The sequence below is a fragment of the Poecile atricapillus genome, chromosome 11 (genome assembly GCF_030490865.1).
Source record: "Poecile atricapillus isolate bPoeAtr1 chromosome 11, bPoeAtr1.hap1, whole genome shotgun sequence".
NCBI lineage: Eukaryota > Metazoa > Chordata > Aves > Passeriformes > Paridae > Poecile > Poecile atricapillus.
Genome location: NC_081259.1, coordinates 13,522,873 through 13,545,799, shown reverse-complemented (window position 1 = coordinate 13,545,799; position 22,927 = coordinate 13,522,873). Strand labels below are relative to the sequence as shown.

The 22,927-nt window shown below is 36.5% G+C and overlaps 1 protein-coding gene across 7 annotated transcripts in view; it reads right to left on the bottom strand.

Moving 5' to 3' along the window:
* TCF12 (transcription factor 12) overlaps positions 1–22,927 on the bottom strand; it is a 159,898-nt gene that overhangs the window by 100,872 nt on the left and 36,099 nt on the right. For all 7 annotated transcript variants that reach the window (XM_058847208.1, XM_058847211.1, XM_058847210.1 and 4 more), the window contains exons 4-6: positions 17,243–17,316; positions 15,258–15,326; positions 4,779–4,881 (exon numbers count right to left, since the gene is read on the bottom strand). In XM_058847208.1, the coding sequence (XP_058703191.1) occupies positions 4,779–4,881; positions 15,258–15,326; positions 17,243–17,316 (246 nt within the window). The remainder of the gene's footprint in view (positions 1–4,778; positions 4,882–15,257; positions 15,327–17,242; positions 17,317–22,927) is intronic.

Genomic DNA, 22,927 nt, shown 5'->3' with positions numbered 1-22,927 from the left:
CCTTCTTTTAATTGTATTTTAAAGTTCAAAAGCCTCTCCTTTTACTGAAAATAACCTTTCATAAATTATGATTTTAAAGGCTTACATCAGCTGTTCAACAGCAGTATCAGTACTGGAAGGTTTACAGAGGCTTCACCTATTTACCATGTTGCTTCAGAAAATGCTTCTCCAATGTTCATCTCTAAAAATACCTACTACTTTAACCAAGCCAACTGGGGTTCTTAAATTACAAGTCAAATAATAGATTTTGCAATAAAAATTAAGACAGTAATTTCAGTTTGAAAGCTGCACTGCAGAAGCCCAGCCATTCTCAGAAACCTGCACAATCAGGCAATCAAGTCAATTAAATGAATAATAACTCTAAAACCAGAAGGCATCCCAATCCAGATATTGATCTCTCAATCATATGATTAATACACAAAATCCATTGTGAGTTTCACAGTAACCCAAAGACCAGCTTTGAAAATTCCTGAAATTCGGCTTCCATCCATGAAGCACCTCTCTGCTCCTGCCACCCTTCACACAGTAGTTTCTACCCAGGACATACCTATTAACCCCTGCTACACTGGAACAATAGTGCTAAACATTAAGAGAAGGTAAAATTCACGGTGTATATAGGTGTAATTTACTCAGAAACCCTGTTTTTTGATGCCGAATGAAAAAACACCCAAGTGACCCAAGGGCATCAAGTACAACCAAGAGGAAAGGAAGTTACACTTCAAAACCCCCAACATGTATTACTCTGCTTCCCTTTGCCAGTACTACCTTTGGTTCTTTCACCTATTTATTTCAAAAGGAGAAGACTCAGACTTACCCTCTACATTAACATTATAAATAGTAAAAAGAGCTATATTTTTATTAACAATCTGAATAATTTGTAGCTCTAATAACTGTACCAAGTTTCTACTCCCACCTTGTCAATATCAACTGTTGTGTCTTCTCTGCATGGTCAGTCCCTCCATTTCTTAAAGCTGGCCATAGGAAAGCACCATAGCATTACCCAGCAGAAGCTTGTTTGGAAGAGAAGCAAAGCCACCGGGATGCTAACACAGGTGAGCGTTACAAAATCTCCAGATGGTATGAAATAAACTAGTAACTACAACCTGCAGCAGATCTATTGGAGTCAATGAGTAAATGAGGCAGACAATCTAAAATCCTCCTACATACATTCAGAATCTCTGATTTCATTGACAGGTCTTCAAACCCTGTTGCTAGCTCAGAAACACCTAGAGCTCTAAAATGTAACCCAATTAAACTTTAAAGGAACTAATTAAAGAAATAATGAGAAAACAAGGGAATATATTAGAAAGAAAACTTTCAACAAGGAAGCAAGGAAAAATTAGAAAGCTAAGGTCCAACCACTGTCTTTTCACTCACTATTGACTAAATTTCTTAATGACTTTTTGTCACATACAACCTTGTGGAACTGTGCAGTTCACAGACGATGAACATGGAGCACAAAAGTTTGGCTGTTATCCTTTCTACCTCTTGTAGACAGGCACACAAAAGAAAGTAATTCCCCCACTTCAAATTTTCAAGACAGACCAACAAAAAACCCTTTAAGCTATATTCAAGAATAATCTGCTTGCTTTCTTTCTTCCCAGTAAGTAGTAGTAAAAAAGCTCAGGAGAATAAAGTCCAGGGAACAGTACAACAGAAGATACAATACCACAGGCTTGAAGAGCCCTAGCAAAAACTGACCTCTCCCTGCAAGTGCAGAGTACTAAAAGGCAGCATAATTACAGAGAAAAGAATCTCATATTCTTGTGAATAGTTTTCTAGAATGTAATTAAAAGAGAAGTGTTGAATAAGCAAAGATTATCAAGTCTAAATGGAGCTACAATACCACCAATATATCTTAGCCTGATTTTCTACGTATCTCTATGGATACCAAAAGACTATGCTGGTCCCAAGAGGATTCAGTGGTTTTACTCAAAATATAAGTAACAGCCCTTCTTTTTTTATACTACCAAATCAACACGATAATTCTGGAATTCATTAGTGAAGAACACTAACCAATCCAGCATAATAGCTTTACTTCCTCTGCAAAACACTTCAAAAAATATCTAAATGAATATGGAAATGCATCTTTCTGTGGTAAATTGTTCATTATTGAATCATTATCAACTCTTGTTAGACAAAATTTCTCTCTTTTGCAATGTACAAGATCATTAAAATGTTTGAGAGCTCCATCATGAAAGACAGTGGCACTTTATAATCCACTATCTCTTCAGGCAAATATGCTTACGGCTGAACATAATACACAAAACAACAACATCCCCTTGACACACAATTCTTTCTTTTAATGGTACTCTTAAGTGTTGACAGCAATGGTGAAATATGTTGTCACTCTCCCTTCTTCTTTTTTAATAGTTTTTAACTATTTCAGAAATGTATTTCAGTAGTGATAAAATTTTGGGAAGGGACGTATTTCTTAGATCTTGGTTGTGGAACCCCAGATGCTCAATCATCGCTATTAGCTAGTGAGATATTTCCTATAAGCTCATCAAGTTCATGTTCTTTGCCTTCCTCCATCTCCTTTTAAACTCCAAAGATCACAAAATAATGAACCAACACCTTAAATATTGTATGTCTACATCAGCTAATAACATAAATGTGTTCATTCATCCCATGTGTTTATGGGAACATGTCCACAATTTGATATTAAAACCTCTATAACATCTCTTTGTTTAAAAAAAAAACTTCAGAAGAATTATCATTTTTCTTTTCAATAATAGATAAAGAAACTATAAACACAGATAGCAGTACCACACAGAAAGGTACTACTCTATGTTTTGATGTAGCTTTTATCATTCCTCTCTCCAAACTTTCACCATCAATTAAAATACAGTGCAAAAATTAATGATGTGAAGGTGTAATATACAAAGCTGCATCCTATACAGTAACATAAGTAAAATGAACATAATTTTTTGTTATGATAAGCCAAAAACCACAAGTGGAATACTTTTAAGGACATACTTTTAGAGTTCTCGTGTGAACATACCATAGAGATATATACTGAAAGCTTTCTGTAATTCTTGGCTGCATATAGAAGGAAATGAAGTACTTTTGCTTCAAGAAAATAAAATCCCTAAGAACTCTTAGCCACAAAGCTTTACAAAACTATTTCAGTTCTCAGCTGCTTTGGGTGACTGACACATACATATCTTGCAGTTTGTTAATCTTCTCTACAAAATCATCTAAATGGAGGCTTCTTCTCAAATCTGTATTAATGATGTAATTCTATTATGTCTAATAGAATTGTCTATTCAATAAAAATGAAATGTCTAGAAGATTATTTCTGCCATATATTTAAAGGCATATATTGTTTAGAAATTGGATGGTTTAAATTAAAAACATGAGCAATTAATTTGCCATTGGTAATATGAATTAAAAAAAATAAATCAAACTTTGCTATATATTTTTGTGAAAGAAAATCAGTATCAGATACAAAGCCTTGAGACATTCCATACATGCTACTGAACGAAATACTGGAGAAGCAATTGAAGTAACTGGTCTTTTTAGCTTTCTGCTACAAAAGAAAAAAGACAACGTTTGAAAGAGTACTTGGAGAAAGTCTACTTTGCATTATCAAAATAACTGTTACATTTTAGCTTTGCTGTCTTCAGTTAGAAGTGTCATTGACCAATTGACATGTCCTCTCTCTAATCAAAGTCTACAGAGATGGGCATTTTAAAATTGCCTGTTTTCAGCTTCATACATGAAGCTTAAACAAAATTCTGTTTTCAGCAATAGATGAGCTTTGTCTGTCTGTGTTTCAGAGAACATTAAAGTAGTAAACAAAGACTGAGCAAAGTAGAAAGATTTCCAAAAGAAATTGCAGACCACCAGGATTTGGATTTAGGTAATCCACTTAGATTACCATGGCTATGTCTTAAAAGGACAATACTGAGATCACAAAATAGGTCATGTCTACAAGATGGGGAATACAGAAGTGAAACAATGTGAAATTTACAAATTCAGGACTAATATTCAGAGTCATCCTGAAATCTAAGATACAAAACGAAAAAGGTCCCAAGACCAAGTATTGTCAAATTAAATATTTTGAAATCAACAGTTTTACATTCCAAACTGGAACACACAAAAGATGAATTTTCAACCAATGCCATAAGACATTAACATGTTTCAGGTAACACAAAGTTCAGGCACTGAAAGCAAGCTTTTGATACCTAAGGCCACAGTAAAATACACCATTTGCTTCCTTTTTTCCACTTTCAAAAGCAGGAAATGTTTAACAGGTCTGGAAGCAGGAGTTTCCATCTATTTCTTAGAAGTGACAGAGTTTCTAATACAACAAATAGCAAAGACATTAGAAAATTAAAAATAAGAAGCAAGCCCCCAAATTATTACCTGAAGGGAAGCCTACAGCAGATAGGTAGATAGTTCAAGAATTGCATGTTAGAAAAAAAGTATTTTAAAATGTAGAAATTAAAAATTGCTATAAACACCTTCTCAAACAAAATTAAGGAAAAGTAATCTTTAAAATAACTTCAAATTTACATCAAATCAAAATATATCAGCTTTCTAGATCAACTTAAGAAAATTTTGGTATTTTCTTCTTCTAAAAAGTCTGGATAATGGCCTTTATGAGAAACTCATACAACATAAAAAGATTTAAATAGGAAAGTCAGTGTTGCTATGAGAAACAGAGCAACTTCCAGATGCTTGACATGTCAGGCCTAGACAAGAGAATGAAAAATGTCTCTTTCTGACCAAAGAGGCTTTGAGGGGATACTCGTAAAGAATTACCTACTTACCCATCAGATTTGAGTTCATGAAAGGTGTCGGGGACAATCCTTCATGAGGCCCTAATCGACTGTCATTCAAGTGATCACTGTAATGAGGACTGTCTGCAAAACCCTAGAGAAAAAAAGACCAGAGTATTAAACAGATTATTTGGCAGCCCTGCTAATTGAGTGTAATGACACTTTCCTAATTAAATGTGCAGAGTCACAATTGGTCATTAATCACAAAAGTTGGCTTTCAGGTCTATCTCACAGAAATTACTCTCTGCCCACATATTACTTTCTCCCCATCAAAAAGAAACCACATAGTTTCTTAATAAGCTGTGTCCTCGTGGACAAGATTTCTAAAAATTTAATAATACAGAGATATTTTGATATTTGAATCCTCTTAGTGTTAAATCACTAACCACAGAGAGTAAAATTAGTCTGAAGAACTTGCAACACAGCTTTTTTTTTCCCCGCTAAGCTTTCTGTTTGCATTAATAAAATTCAGTGAAAAGTTCAGGAAGAGTCACTGATGTTAAGGAAAAAAATGTTGGTGCAGATGAGAAGAACAAATTCCATTTCTTCTTGCAGCCTGCTATTAATGTTACAGATTAATAGGCATTTTGACATTATCACATTACTAACCAGCATAGCTCACTGACAAAAGGTTTACTTCCATATAATCATTAAATAAACTTTGTCATCTCATTTGCAAACAAGCACTGAAACACTTTTTTGCATTTTTCTACCATTAGCACAGCCAGCTTAGGAGACTTGGGGCAGCCCTTACACAGTCAGGAAACACTAGCTTATTGAAAGCTTACACCAAAGGCAGAGGAGATGGAAAACAAAGCAGTCCTTGGCTGTACGTATCCTTTAATTAACCCAGTTACATGAAGCCCTCCTCAAGACATTTCAAAATCCCGTCAGCTTTTCTGTATAAAGGTACGAATATGCCATTTGCCCTTCAGAATTACCAAATGCACACTGAATCACTTATTCTGTACCAAAATATGAAAGACTTAGCACTGAAAATTGTACTTCCTTTGTAGCCAAAGTTTTGAAAAACATTGTGTAAACCTTATCTCGCAATTCACACTTAGTCACTTCTCATTCAGAAACCTAAAGCTCAGGCCTAATTAAGGGAGGAGGGAAAACTGTTCACAGCTACCAGAAATGATCCCAAGTGCCCTGGGACTATAAAATCATCAATCACTGAACATTTATCATTTCTCCAGACCGCAGGCTCACGTTCAAGACAACATTAATGGGGCTGAAACAGGCCTCCCTATCTTTGCAGGCGTGCTGTCAGTTCTACCAAAGGGCTGCTAACTCAGGGCTACAGAACTGTCACAGCACTGCCGCTGCTTATGGATGCGTGTCACACTCCTGCTGCTGTTCGGCTGCACGGCAATCTTCCGGGAGACCCAACTCCCCACTGCATCTCTGGCTGACTTTATCTGCTTCGGAATCGGCGATACACTTGTGATAGGCATTCAGAAACAATCTTAGTGACATTTACAACTTGGTTATGACCACAAGGGTGTCCTCTGGAAAGCGTGACCTAGCCCCGTCTGTCAGACAAGCAGCGTGGAACAGCAGCTGCTGAGGAAATGGAGTGGCTCCTAGCTAAGGTCACCACATGTGGTTTATTTTTATGCTGAAATGAAACAAGAAAGAGATTAAATCTGCTGAATAAAGAAACAAACATTTGCAAATACAGGACCAAAAACAAAGCTCCTAAGTAGGTAGCTTTATATTTGTGTCTCTGCTTTTGCTCCTTATTGTGGTTGTTTTTTTAAAACCTTTTTCCCTAAGACTTCAGCTATATAATTTTTAAAAGAAAGAAACCGTAAAGGACACTGTCAGTGATAAAAGAGGATCCATATCTCAGACATTCAGCAAGTGGTGCCCAAATGAGGGCCAGAAATTTTTAAGACATCTTTACTTACAGAGTAAATAAGATAATTACTGAAAATACAACATGGGTAAGGCTCATTTCATATACAGTTGCACATCATGCAACACAATCTACCTAAAACACAGGATTCTTAATGGTCCTCCCCATGTTAATATTGCATACCCCCCTCACAAAAGAGAGGAATTGGAGAATTGGGTGGGTGTTTTATACAAAAAGGAATATTCTTCCTTCTATAATCAAAATTCCTTCAAAGAATACTTGATGTCATGTTCTTTTCATATACCTTCTAAATTTCCCAAAATGCACTTGCAATCAATTACCACAGCATCCAAGATGTACTTCTACACTACCAGACAAATAAACTACTTCATCTACCTGGAAAATAGTCAGGGTTATCCTTTACAACACCAAAACATTTGGTATACATGGTGAAAATGTACTAAGGGATATGCAAGCCACTTAAGTAGAGTTGGTCTTTTCTGGACTTTAATGCAATTCCTAAAATTAATTGTATCAGGCATTTCATTATTTGCCACTAGAGAATTCACACTTGTGCAATTGTAACCTATGCCTTCACCTACAGTGAGCCAATGTAAAGGGGTCTTACCTTGGCGACCATGCCTGACACCAATTACTCAGACTCAGTTATTCAGATTCAGTTATGGATTATCAACTCAGGCCACAGAGTTTTGTTTGGGATTAGAAACCCTGGACTGATTACTACATATAATTTACCCAGACTAAATGAATACAAAATAACCACAAACACATGCAGTTTTGATTTAACAACTTTTGCACTTCAGAAAAGCAAATTAAGAAAAATCAGAAGAGCTCTAAGGACAGTGACTTAAATCACACAGTTTTTTCAGAGCATTCTTCACATTTAAGCTGTACATCAAATGAAATTGCATTCCTGATACCATTCCTTGCTTTTGCATCTGTAGTGGTAACCTAAAGAGTAAACAAAGAAGTACTGCTACTGGAAAGAGTTGTAACCAACCACAGATAAAAATTCAGAAGCTTCCAATTGCTTCTGAAAAGATACTGGAAGCTTCTAGTCATAAATCAAAGCTCAAAAAATGTATTTAACAAATACAATAGTGCAAATTGACAACATAGGCTTATTGCCCAAAGAAGAACACAGTTCACAGCCTTAAAAGGTCTGGAATACCAATGAGGGATAGTGGTTTTTAAGACACACACCCCACTCCTGTGACTGAGTAATGAAGAGAAGACAATCGGCTCGCACGTGAACTCATCCCTTATGGCAAAAGCAGCAGAAGATTGGGAGAAGGGATTTATATGAAATTCTATCAGAGTCCCTTTTCAAATCCATGTTTTAAGCAGGACTCAATAATACATACTGCCAAATTTCATTCTTCCTTTCTGAGAAAGGCAGGAAATCTCAGTTCCTGACAATTTTGAAGACTAATCTACTGAAGCTCACTTAAATATAGCTGGATTGATACAGAGTCCAAGCAGAAAAAGGAACTAATCAGTCATGCCAAAAGTTACTCTCCCCTCTTGGGATGAGATATTTGATGATACTTATTCTGGATGGTGATGTAATTCTTTGGACCACAGGTGGGCTTCCAAAGCCCTTTGGAGCATTTCTACCTCCTGTTACCTGCAGGACGCGTTTAACATAGCAAGGCTAGAAAGAGACGTTCCTTGTTGAATACACATCCCCATTTCTGCCTCTGTGGTTCCTCAGCAAACCTGCCAATGGATCAGTATACATCAGAGTGCACAGCTGGAGTGTTCAGCAAATAACTGGCAAACAGTCTATGAAATAGGAGTTACTGGACAAATTTATTTCCTGTTCAAAGCACCCTTTTCTGCAGGGACTGCAGATAGCTCAGGGGATTTTTCTGCTTGCAGAAAGCAAACTGATTTTGAATATGATTAGATGATATAGCTGTAAACTCAAAACTGTCTTGCTTGTTCCAGCCTCTTACATAGCTATTACAAAAGCAAGTTTTAACTTTCTCGAAGGAAGACAAAACTTCTCTTTCTGTACTGTTATAGCCCAAATAAAGTGCAATTGGGGTTAACTGTTCCCTTACAGCATTTTATAATGCTGTCACTGCTCAATTTGCAGAGGCCTCTCCTTAGATTTCAGTCTGAATGAATGTGATCAGAAAGACCAAGTCAGATACATCTACAAATAAAAGCAACAAGCATTGTCTACTAATATCTACTATGAAATGCAGCAGAAAGACTACTACTAATTAGTGCTGCAATTAAACTGAGTAGTGAAGGCACTCTCAACATTGAATGCTCTAACTTTATTAGTTTTTCAGGAATTTCACTGAATTAGAGTGATATTCTCTAATCATTCCCATAAATAAAGTCCACACATTTAAAAATTCCACAGTTGAAACATTCATTCCCTACCTCTTCTGGGTAAGATGCCCCAAGCACCCAAGTGAATTAGGCTCTATCTGTATCAGGAAAAAATCCCCAACCCATACACCCAGGCATTCCTAGGCATGTTTGTCCTGCCAAACCATGAGAGAAGGCCTGACACAATGAGTCTATGTTCCATTTTACAAAGTGGCAATTAACCTCCTAAAACTCAGTGTCTTTCAATGACCATTAAAGTTCTGTCATTTTGGTCAAAGTTAATTAGAGAACTCACCTAAGAACAAGTCAAAAATCTTTCCCAGTTCACTGTCTCTACCCTTTTTCATTGCACTGGTTCCAGGTTTTCAGTGGAATTAATCCTCTCTCATTTACTTCCCCTTCAAAAACATAAAACTATTGTCCCTTAGCAATTATTTCCTGAAGTCACACCAGCATTTGTCCATGCATAAGCAAAACTGTACTCCTGACCTTAACTCAAGCTGTGGGGTTTTTGGTTTTGTTTTTAAATAAGCACAACATCTTGTTTCCACTTCAGTGTAAAATGTGAAAAATGGAGAAGACACTGCCACTACATGGCATACAATTTTCCTGTGCATTTATTGAGCTCATACTCAACTCATTGAGTTGTCCTCCCTGTACAATTTACTACTCCACAGCATTTCATTTGCTCAAGTCCACTAGACTAGAGATAACAGGGGTTTTGTTTGTTTCTCCTCCCTTAGCCCCAAGCCCTCTCCTACACAAGTCCCTGGGAACAGACCAAAATCTAAGGCTCGTAACCAAGCTGCCAGATCACTAAGCACGTATTTGCATTTTAGCAATTTACAATATAGCTCAATTACTGCTTTTAAACTTAAGACATTAAAATTCCACTAAAATGAATGGTTGAGTTCACAGTTTGACGTGGCTGCAGACCAAAAGATTAAACTTAATGAATGCTGCTTTCAATTCCTTGAGTTTTATAGTTTGGCTGACTTTAAATAACAAATATTAATTGTTTAAAGCTCAGGAATACTGAGGTCTCTTGCAACCTAAATTTGGCAACGAACTTATGAATCAGGCAACAGTCACCCAAATGACTAATGTCTAAATGAACGAGTGAAGCCACTGCTAAAATCCACTTTATTTTGGACTATCTGGCTCTCCAAACTAATCTGAAAATTCTAAAGACAAACAAGAAGGGAAAAAACACAAGGAGAAGGGGGGAAGCGAGGAAAGAAAGCAAGATGCAGAGGCGGTGAGAGACAGAGGGACAGAGCAGAGAGACTGACTAGATCCAGGAACACTGTGCTGAGTCACTGACTGAAGGTTAGACAAGAGGCTCTGTACAACAGCCATACCAACGTGTCCTAGTGAATTTAAAAGATTATGGATTATGTCATCCTGAAAAAAAAAAAAAAAAAGAAAAAAAGAAGAAAAAAAATAAAAATGAGAGCGTTTTTAGTCATTGAATCTATGTATCTGTCAATGGCTCTTAGAGGAAAGACTAGAGAGCCAAAAACCTGGCTTGGTCTACTGAACACACAGATGAGGAAGAATGTTGCAGAAATTAAGGTAAGTTAAAAATAAATCCAGATAAGATGACTCTTCCTTTTTGCCTCGAGGATCACTTGCACTACATTCATTGATCTTAATGGAACATCAAGAAACATCACATTGTCACAGGTCATGGCCACAACTCCATTTAAATCATGAACAATCTTGCAGCAAACTATCATGGACAACAATGTTGTTTTTAAGCAATGACCAAAATCATCTTACAAAGCCTAGAGCAGAGGGATGATGATGTGAGTCTCCCCACACTCCTCACACTGTTCCATCCATGTTGCTGTCACTTGCCTACCACAACCCAAAAGCTAAAGGACCAAGCTGAGACCTGTCTGATGTGCCAGGAAACAAACACATCTCTCCATGCCTGCCCTCTCCCAGCCCCTGAGAACAGCCAGTACTTCAACCCCATCTCCAGCAGTCGAGCAAGAAGGTTGTACAGTACTCCTTAAGTAGAGGAATGAATGCAGTTTGCTGATGGAGACCACCCAACTGCACCAGAAACAAGGAGCTTTCTAGCTCCACTTTCTAGCTTTAATTATGATTCCCTTTTCATAACCATCAGCAAGTGTTAACATTGAACTACAATATCCAAAAGAGAGAAATGCAGATTTTGTGTTATTTGGTCACCTGCTACATGGTGGGGCGAAAGCAGATATCGCTACCCGAGATTTCACATATTATTGGGAAAAGTCAAGAGAGCTTTCACAAGTATCGTCTAAGTGTCACCCTAAGTAACATGCTTTGTAACAGAGTTCTAAAACTATTCATTAGCTTCTTTTCCATATCAAGTTGAAATATATGAAAACTTGGGGAACAATTGAAAACATAGCTTATTTATTTTTTCAAATTTATTTCGAATGTTATTTATTTTTAATAAACATCATTTTCTCCAGCTCTAAATCCACTTCCAAGAAGTTAAGTTACCGAGTGACAAATCTGATTTTAAACAGCTAAACCCAATAGCCAGTTACACCTCTCTAAACTCCTCTGAGACAAATATCAACATGATATGCAATGGGACAATTCCCCGGCCACATGAAAAACTAATTTGTGAACAGATTCCAATGCTAATTTCAATGTGGTAGGTAGCTGCAATAAAAACAAACCAAAAACCACAACCAAAAGATGCACTTCTCCAATATAGCTGAAATGAAAAATTCGTATGATGGAAACCACATTTTTCTAGCTTTTATCTAAGCTATAAACCAGGAGATAAAATGATACAAGTATAGCCAACAGACTAACAACAAAGGCTTAAAGAAAATACTTGAAAACCTAACTAAAGCATTCAGAATTTAAAAAACAGAACTTGCTTGGAAAAATGCTGCTCATGAATCAAATTATGAAGTAGGCTGCATTTGCAAGTGTCCTGAGCACTGAATATGGAATATTTAATTTGGGCTTTAATTCCACAGTAAGTTATCTGCTACCTTGTAGAATACATCGGGGAGAGCAAATAACCAGCAGCAGAACCACAAAACAAACCTCCCTCTCCCACAAGAAAAAATAAATCAGAGGACAAAAAGGACACAAATACAACAGACTTGATAACACTTACTGTGTTTCTGTGTCCCTCTTGTCTTGTTTTGCTATTTAACAGCTTCCCTTCTTGTTATGTACCTGAGATTAAGAGGTATAAAATACTATTTCAAAACCTGCTATCTCATTACTATTTCTTGACTTCTTTGCAAATTAAAAAGTACTACTTGGGGTGAAGGGAGTATCGTTTGGGCACGAAGTACTTCAGATTCCAATCTATGTCTGAGTGTTTTACATAGAGTAGAGGGAACAACCCATTGCCTGATGCTACAGAACCATCTAATCTAAAGGTGCTACCTTGACCAGTTCCACTCTGGCTTCAATTAAATAAATAGCAGAGTTATGTAAAGGAACAGGAGGATAAACTGCATCCTCAGTACCAAAGCTAGATTCATATTAAATCAGGTCAAAATGTACACTCACAGCTTTCAGTGCACTGTACATGTTGCAAATTATTTGAAATGCTCACAGCTCAGATTTTGGAAGAAAAATGCCTCAGCTAATTTATGCTAAATTTTTAACAGTTACAATTATTATGTGTATATATGAAAAGGAAATCTATCAAGGAAATGTCTTAGGAACATTTCAGATATGCTTGATTTGGAGACAGCAATCTGAAAAGATCAAAAACTGACTTGGGCCTTTTACTGTTCCTTTTATGCTATGACAAAACCAAAACAACAAAAGAAAACCTCTCAGAGCATCATTTTTCATGAAATAGCAATCATTAGCCACACCACAAGAACAACTATAACTGAAAAAATGTTTAATTACAATACAATGCTTACTCCAAAGAAAGTGATTATACCAATTTGCTGCTATGTTATGAGTATAAATTACATCTCATAAATACAGCAGGAAAGCTAAAAAGTTCAGTATTGCCTCACAACATGAAGACAAAACTTTCAAGTGCTGTAGGGCAATATATTATTGTGCAGAAGGCATGGTACTTGAGTCAAGTACCACAGAATTTGCTTCAAAGAGCTCAGGAGACCAAGACTTCTATAAAGCAGCTTTATTATCCTCAGCAAAACACACTAAGGACTCCTAGTGCAAGGCATTATGAACACATGCAAGAATATCTGCAGCTCTATATCACTCAGATAAAGGAGACACTTGCATACATCAACCAAAGATATTCACTGAAAACCCACCACTGCTGCACACAGAAAGCTAAAAACAAGATTGGAGACTAGGAATAAAAACAAGCCCTACAAGAGACAAACCTGGTACACAGCATTGTTTCTGGACTTCAGTACAACCATTCAAGAATAAGGGAGGCCATCAGCACGTCACAGAATTCCAGTGACTGCTAACTACCATTCCTGAATTATTCCTATAAACAATAAAGCTTTTTTACTTTTTTCTTCATCCCTGCAACAGGTATCTTTTCATATTATTAATTTTTCTAATACAGTTGGCCTATGCAAAAGAGATTTTGCTCACAGTAGTCACTAATGTCTCAATCTGTCCCTTTTCACAAATCTAAGATCATCACAGCAAATTCAAACATAAATACGCGCTGTTCCTTCAGTGTTAGAACACTATTCACCATTAGGTCATGAAAAGACAAGCCTCCTATATGAGGTTTTCACAAGCCTGTTGTGATTCCTAGTCTTTAATGTTACTTCAAAACACCATTGAAGTAAGAATGGTTTAGCTTTCAATAAGGTTTTACCAGAGACTCTTAAAATAAACTGCTATTACATATGAGAGAAGGCTCTTGTCTGAGTTAATTATTGATGAAAACATTAGAACACATGACAAACTCCCAACCCCAAGAACATATATCTCATTTTCACAGTGAAGTTACCAATATGTTTTCCGCAATTCCCAAAAAAGCCATACCCATACCAATACTCTTCAATAATTCCATGAATAAATCAAAGAGTGGGTAAACAAATACAGTAAAGCTGATAGCAAAATTTTTATTAAATAACCCTAACTAAAAGTTAGTGCAGAGTTGCAAAGCAAGTTCTTCATGAAATTGGTAATAAAAGAGCATATAAAATGTGGTGTAAATAAATATAAAATTAACTTGCTCAAAAATAACACTGTCATAACAATGTGGTAACTATGGTGCAATGTAAGAGAAAATATTACTTTTCTACTCAGTTTTTAAAACATTATCACTTCACAGCCCAGTGGCAATCAAAAAATGCATGACTTAGCAACAAGTACAAAAGGAACAGAGAATGAATTTATCATTAGGTGAGCAAGAAATTTATGGTATACCCTCCTTTTGACTAGTGCATGCAGTCATAATCACCCTAACTCTGAAGTTACCCAGAAGAAGCAGAAAGGTTCAGGGAACAGCACCAAGAACTAAGCACAGTTAGGAGCAGTCACTATACAAGCAGATACCAATAAATTACAATACTTCAGCTTGGTTGAACATAGAAGTGGCACATAAAATAAACATGTTTCCAGGGAAAAGAATAAAAATTATGAAGTACATCAGTAACTATTTGGAACACAGGAACATGGTGGAAATCAGTTACATCCCTGGGCAGCACACATATGACCAAAAAAAAAAAAAAAAAAAAAAAAAAAAAAAAAAAAAAATTCCATGTTTTACCGCTAAATCTTTGTAATTGTTGCCGAAACTGTAACCAAAACCAGAAAAAAATCACAAACAGCAGAGAGCAAGCCCACCAATAGCTATAAGAATGATGTCCAAAAGGTTGCCTCTGTCCAGGAAATCTAAGCCTAGAGCTGGGGTTTTGCCAGGAGAGTACACAGTAAAGGTGGCAAAATAGTTGCCCTATGCTTACGCTCTTTCCTTATGCATCATTGCTGGCCACAGTCAAACCATTTATACTGAACTGAATAGACCTTCAGCAGGATTTGGGAAAGAAAAATATTCTTTAGCCAGTATTCCACCATCTTCTTTCATCAGCCTTCAACAGGTATGCACTAAACTGTCATCAAATTCCAATTCTACTCACTTGACAACTCCTTATCTTTCCACATCTTTGGAAATTCAGCCAATAGCAAGCCAACACTTTTAATTCTTGATAATTTTGGCACTATATCGTGACCTTTAACAGAAAGCTCCAGTAGCAGACCACACATGGACTTAAAAAAAATATTTAAATCACACACAATATATAAAGAATAGGTAGTACCTCTTGAGACTTCAACTTTTCTATGTCTGTGGAGAGGTCTGAGCTTTTTCCGTGCAGACTGCCATTTTCCTGTAAACAGACAAACAAGTAGTAAGAACAATTAGGACAAGAATAACATTCTATTTTGAAATAATGGGGAAAAGCACTGGATTAGTAAATTGAATATGTAAGACAATTACATCTTACTTAAACTCTGTGCTAATCAACATGAGGAATAAATGTAGAAGATGTAGGAATGTAAAAGGCTGCGTATAATTTGCACTGCCTTCTGAGAAACCAATCTATACTCTCACAATACAGACCCACACACTCATTTTAGCTCTTTCTCAGAGACATCTGGTCTAGCAGCACATGTAGGAGTAGACAGAAGTTATCGTTATTCAAAATCCTGAATCAGTAATTTGCCTCATTAGTTGAAAGAAAACCAAAAACTAAAGACCATACATCATAGCCAAAATTTATGCATGTATGTTTAAATCAAACTGGTAAACCAAGTCCAGTGCTTTTCAGCGAATTCAGAAGAGAAACTCCTGTGTTCTAACTTTTTCTACAGAAGATACCAGCCACAGGACAAAGTAATTTGAGGCTCTTAATCTTTACCAATTCTATATACAGAGAATATATTATTTCTGGTGTTCATTTTTCTGGGGAGAACACAGGAATGAAGCTTTCCTGTGAAAAGGAATTGAGTTTTCTTTAAAAGAAAACTCTTGTCACCTACATTACATTTCAGACTACCATTCTTTATTGTCTCATTAAAAAAAAAAGAAAAAAAGAGGTCTTACACACAAGGCTCACTGAACTTACACTATTTGAATATTAGCTGGCTGATCCTCTACCACACAAAAAATTGTGATTAATACAGCCATAGAGCCAATGAATCACAAGCTCAAATTCCAGTTAAGTCAGGTTAATTCATAATTGATTAAAATTGATCAGCAACATAAAAAATGAGAGTCAAAACACCAAACACATGATAAAAACGTGACTTACATAAAGCTGCATAGTAAGATTCCATTTCAAATGTAAAGGAGGCATTTGGAGGTTCAGCTCCATGCCCCAAGTTATGCAGGAAGTTTTAAAAGAATGCATAATTTCCATGTTGCATGGAAATATTTCTCCAACACAAAACACTTCTATATTTATTATAATTTATTACTAATGATCAATGGAAAAATCAGGATTTCATGAGAAACCTTTCTACTGCTGTCTTCCAAAGTAAGGCAAAGGCCATAATAGGACCCAGTGAGCTGAACAAGGTCTTGCAGCCTACCCATTTTCATTCCACAGCACAAGAAAGCTGCAAATGTGCAAGTGCTAACATAGCTCGCTGACTCAAAGGCACTGAAATCAGAACATCAGGTATACTGTGTACATCTAGTTTAGGTACTTAGCTCATTGTCCTTTTAGGGCGTATTCATTTTGAAAAGAAAATGGAGTAGATAAAGGGGAATGTAAGTAACTAGGAGGAAGCATGCTTTGACCATTGAGTTGAGTTTGAAAAGTGTCACGTTATTTTAGGATATCAGATACAATCAAGAATCTTCAGCTCAATAAGCGGGATAGAAGAACAGGAGGAAAGTATTCTAAAAGAAAAGCCTCTCTTCAACATCATGACAGAGCACATACTATAGCTAGTTAACGTTAACAGAGAGGCAAGGGTTCCCTACACTTTGCCAATAAATCTGCTCCTAAGTAACACGACTTCTACTTTCATTCTCTGACTATATGTTAAATAACAGACATGTTCATCATTCAAGCATAACTTACATATGGCTTATTTTCATGAATTCTTAGCCTACATTTTTTTTAGCCTTAGAAATCTAAATTGCTGCTGTAGCTCCTCAAAGTCATTAAAGTCTCTAAAATATGCTAATCTGTATATTTAAAGGAGTTTCCCTTCAAAAACTTTGCCAAATCATCTGCTGATTTACATTGTACATTCCCATAAACTTTCACTATGAATTATTACGTGGGTATCTTACCCTTGAAGATTCATATGAAGGACTTGGCTGACCGCTTGTTCCCCAGGATGTGGCACCTGTTCGCTCATCCATACCTAGCAATCAAAAGAAAAACACAAGCCTATAAGAAATGATAGCAAAAACAATGTTCTCTGATGCAACCTGAAAAAATATTCATCTGCTTCCAAATACTTTAAGTAAATTCATCTGCTTTCATATACTTAAAGCAGTGTTTCTAAAAGCAAAACTTCAGATGAACAGCTTCCTTATTAATTAAGCTGGCTACAGAGGAACCTGTTCATTTGGACACCTGCAGCTGCTGAAAAAAGGAGCATAAAAAGCTAAGAAACTTGCCAATCTGCTCTCTGCCCAACCCAATCCATAAGAAATTAGCATGAGTAACAAAACAAGCACAACGATGTGAACATCATGGCTTTTTGAGCAGCCTGATTTATCTGCATCTCAAGCAAGCACTGAAATATTGCAGCACATACTGTGAAACACATACTTGTTATCTACTCTTTGCTCTTGTGTCTTGCTTAAGTATTGTAAAATGTGCAAAATTATTTCCCCTACTTGGCCTTTACGTGACACGCAAGATATTTTAGCATAACGGGGAAAAAAGGCAAGACAGGCTGGTTATATTTCAATGGCTTAAAAAACCCACAGAGAATCATGGTCTCTGCCCTACTAAAACAGTAATATTTTTTACACTCTGTAACGGTTCTTTCAGAATCGGTTCCCTTTATGCAAATCCAGGTTACAGCTCACAAGAGAAAGGGGAAGGAAAAAGATAGGGAGATCTTTAAACACTGTATCAGAATATATATCCCATGTATTATCCAATTTCTATCAAAATTTAATTGGTCAAACCATCTTGAAAGCACATTCCCAAACAGCGAATTGCCAAGACACCTGAATTCCTATAGAAAATTCCTTCATATTCCTACTATTCTAACAGTTAGGTTCCTGATTATCTGCTTCACAAGGTATTTTTTTGTCACACGTGGAACACTTCCATCCTAAACTGCAGGCTTCAAAGCACTCTGCCCTACAAAACACAACTCATTACTTCCCTGTCACACAAACTTTTCTCATAAAGAGCTCTGATATAAAGCATAAATTCTTTATGTGATATATACTATAAACTATTTATGAAGTTTTATAATGTCATAATTTATAAATAAGAACTAAGTGTCCCAATTTATAAATAAGAGTAGAGTGCAAGCTACTTCATACAATCCTCTCTAAACCCTAATTTTGCATTGCAACTATGAAATTTTCATGCGTATTTCTCAGACTGGCCATACTGCAAAATCAAATGTAAGCTAATACTGAAATAACTACCTATGGACTATAACTATTATAACCATTATTTCCTTAAGAAATGTTTCCTTAAAAAAATTTATAGCTTTATGAAGCTATAAAATAATGTTTTGACAAAGACAGCCTGCAAAAAGGAATGGTAAAATGAAAGTACAGTAAATCACTCAAAAACTACAGACACTTTGTGTACTGCAGGAAAGATCCTCAAGGTTGAAGAACGCCCTTTGAAAATGCAAAACCATCACTATATTGAGCCAGCAGTTTGGGGAAGTTTACTGCACTTTGCAGCTGACAGTATTGTTGTTGTTTCATTGTAACTGGTCCAGGAGCTGAGTAAAGAGTCGTGGCTGGCACTGACAAAGGCAAAAGTAATCTTTTGGCACAATTGACTCTTTTCTGCCAGAAACAACAGTGCTAGTAATCCAGTCATTATCACAACAAGTCTTCCATTGCCTTGGTTTCAGAAGAGACATATGTGGGGGAGAAAAGAAAAATATCTTACTCCAAGACAAAGTCCTTGGGAAAGTTTAAGATACAGTAGGTTATATAAACCCATTTCAGGAAATATGTCACTAGATAATGGTTATGCATAGAGTGTTCAGATGCATGACCCCTAATCAGTAAAACATGCTACTCATTTAAAAATTTGAGTCAGTGGGACATAAGGACTCATGGTTCTGCTTAATCAGCACATGTACAGCTAAAAATTCTAGTATTTTAATTCTACCATTTGAATTATGCAAATAAATTGTTTAAAGAAACTGCTCTAAACCAAAATGTAACTGTTTCAGATAGGGAAGAAAACTAACTTATGACTAGTTCCCAGAATTCTTTTTTTCTAAAAAAGCACAGTACAGTTAGCTAGAATAGTAAACTTCCTTTTTCCTGCCAGGTGTCTTTTTCCTCCTTTTCATGCAGCATTTTTTATTCTTACAAGCCCCTAACAGGCTTACACGTAGACCTATCTCTTTACACAAAATTTTCACGCAAGGAAGATGCTTTCACATTTTAGATGCTCTGTAAAGGCTACAAGAAGAGTCATCTATATTGCACACAGAACATCAGCACTCTGACTTACTGCTGCTTGACATCTGGATTTTATTTGGAATGATACCCCTGCTGCGTTTGGTCTCCATCAACATAAGACACTAAACAAGTGCTGCCCCAGGTAGCCAGGAAATCAGATGTGTGTCTACCATGGAGATCAAGGAATCGGTTCTGCTTTGTACACTAATGTGTTTTCCATGGATGATAGATGAAAACCACCCAAATGTTATATGAGACAAAGAGCCAGACCATTTCTAGCAGGATGGGCACAAACAAACAAATAGTGCATACTTTAACACAGCTAATAGTAACTCTGCATGACTGAGCCAGGACCACCAGATTCACTTTTAATTGTAAAGCCCCTGAAGTGGGGAACACTTGGTAAGAAAGAACATGGGATTTTTCTATGGCAATAAATTCAATAAAGGCTCAAAGCAAAAGTATCATGAAAAGGGTTCTAGCATTTTCCTGGGAAATGCAAAAGAAAACAGAGGAACTAAGGGGATCATCGTCTTTGTATAACCCCTTCCACAAGGAAATGCAGTGACTAATTCCAGTATCCATTAATTCATCATGGATGTTAAAGGGCACAGGAAAGCTGTGACAGCATTGAAAAACATGCAGGGCAAGGCTGCAGTATATCTCAGCCTCTGTAGGTAAAGCAAAAAAAGTGGAGATGGAACCGTGTTGTTATAAAGGTAACAGTAACACAGACACATGCATTCAGGCAGACAGGAGTATAAAAAGGTTCTACCCCCACTTCCTTTTTTAGTAGGCATTGAGGACAGAAAGTAATTGAAATTACTCATGATTTCATAGTTCTCAATCAAAATTGACTACTTCTATAGCACATATGCTGCAGTTTAATTAGGGAGTAATTCTGTGAGTGTGATGTTTGCTCGAGCGGGTTCAGCTGGCAGTCTGGGGCTGGGCTGGCTCACAGGGCACCTCCAGAGCACTCACTGCTGCTGTCCCAGCCAGGACACTGCTGAGCCCGGAGCACGCGGAGCACAGCCCAAATCCAGGAGCTCTGCCAGCCTCCAGGAAAGGCTGTGTGTTCCTCACTCACCCCAGGGAGACCTGGCTGAGACACGAGGATGCTTCCTGCCTTTATGCATTGGATTCTAAACAGGCTTTGTTTAACACCACTTTTATGATGCTGCTGTGAGCATTTCAAGCTATTCTAGAAGAAAACCTGAAGAAACCTGTTGCCTCATTATTTCAACGTATGTGTTCATTCTGAAGAAACAGATCCAAACATTCATCTAATAAAAAAAAATTGGATCTTACAATCAAACTGAAATGAAGGTTGTTCTTTCTGGCATAAGACAAAGAAGACTATATTTAAAACTTATTTCAAGAGACACAGGCTCTAATGTTCGTGTAAACACGATAATATACTTTATAGGGTTACCATCTGCTATGATGTTGATCAAATAAATGATTTGACAAAAAAAAAATCACATTGCAGATTGTTATACTAGGTACTCAAGGTATGAGTTTCTATCTTTTATAGCTTCTTTATCCAATTTTGTTTCAGAGTAATGATATTCCTTCAGATAAGATTCAACATCTGAAATCAATTACAAAAAAACCTACAGCACAAACCATAACAGCGTTGATTGGGTTTTGCATCTCAGACACACAAATCAATCTACCATTAGGCCATACACTGCAAAAGTCTATTGTGAAGTATGATTCCAATTATTACCCAAAATTATAATTTAGGTCTAGACTTTCTAGTAAGGGGATGAAAAGAGTAATAATATTTGATGCAGAAATATGCACACATACACTCAAATATTTTAATTTTCAATAGGTTAAGACCAGTTCTCAGCCTCTTCTTGTTGTTTTCAATTAAAACTACTTCTCTTTTTATACTAGATATAATATTTTCAGTAACATAATAAAACCATTTATATTCTAACAAAGAACTCAAAATTCACAAATCAGATAAATAAAGAAAGAAAAAAGGACAAAGTTCCACACATTTATTACTCAGGGAGTGGGAGAAAACATGGATGACAAGTGGACCAGAACGACACTCAAAGCCAAAAGCAACTTTGACAATAGATACAATGTAGTAAGCTTAAAATATCCAAAGCTGAGAGCATTAATCAAATTGAGAAGAGAAATGAAAGACAGGCAACCTATCAATAGCCTAACTACTTAAGTGCCACTGGGATAAATTCAGATGCAACATTATACTTAGGTAAAAGACAAACCACTTGCATTTCAAATTACATACACAGAATTTTCTTTCTATCCACCTTCCACAATAAAGGAAGTGCAAGGGGAAGTGCAAGCATGGAGGGGAAAAATAAAATTTCCATTCTCAATGCATACTGTTTCTTGGAGAATCTACTAAGTCTTCCAGCATATGGATACCAAATTCGTCCCCACTCCTCCAGATCAAAAAGCAAAGCTTCTCCCCAGTAAAAGAATTGCTTATTAGAAGCACCAGTGGGAGTAGCAGAGCAGTATCATATTTTGTACCTTTGCTCCAAAGAAAATGAATGGAAGAGCTATGGATATGTCACAGAGTGAGTGGTCTAGGTCACCATCTTGAGTCTGTCATCTGGTACCAACTCTGGACTTGACAATTACTTCAGGAAACTTCCCAAGATAAATTTATTAAATTGCACAATGTTGCTCACTCTCCTCGCTGTATTGAGCTGTTGTGTCACAGACTGAACCCTTAATCCATCGTGCAGTGTAAAAGTGAGATTTCTCCTGGGCTTACCTATTAGTTTTCATATCTTTCCCCACCTGCCCAGCCAGGTTCATAACCACAGGAGTTGAGATTGTTAACTACCAGCCTCTAATGGCAGGGATTTAAAAGTGCAAGGAAGCCCTGCAGGGAGTGAATGCCCCCTGAGGGGATTGGTTACCTCAATTAGTACCCATAAAACACTGGCTTCCATTTGAATATTAATCTTTACAAAGATCAGTAAGATCTGTTTGAAATATTGTCAGTGATTATTAATAGTAGTAAATAAATTTATTTTCATTTTTGAAACATCGTTTATCCCAGAGATTCCCAGAGCATGATTTTCTGACATAGTAAAGAATAAATACCCACTATGCCAGTCATTGTGGAAATTATTTGAATAATAGTCAGAAAATACACTATACAAAGTTAATTTCTATCTATAGAACAGGTAAGCACAATTAAAACTTCAGAAGAACAAAATTATTCAAATTGGAGGAATGTACAGCAAGTACACAACTTACCTGGGCTATAACCAAAACTTACACCAATACTGGCATTGGAAGGTATTAAAAATTAGTTGTAACTTAATATATAAGCAAATTGAATTCTCCCTGTACGCA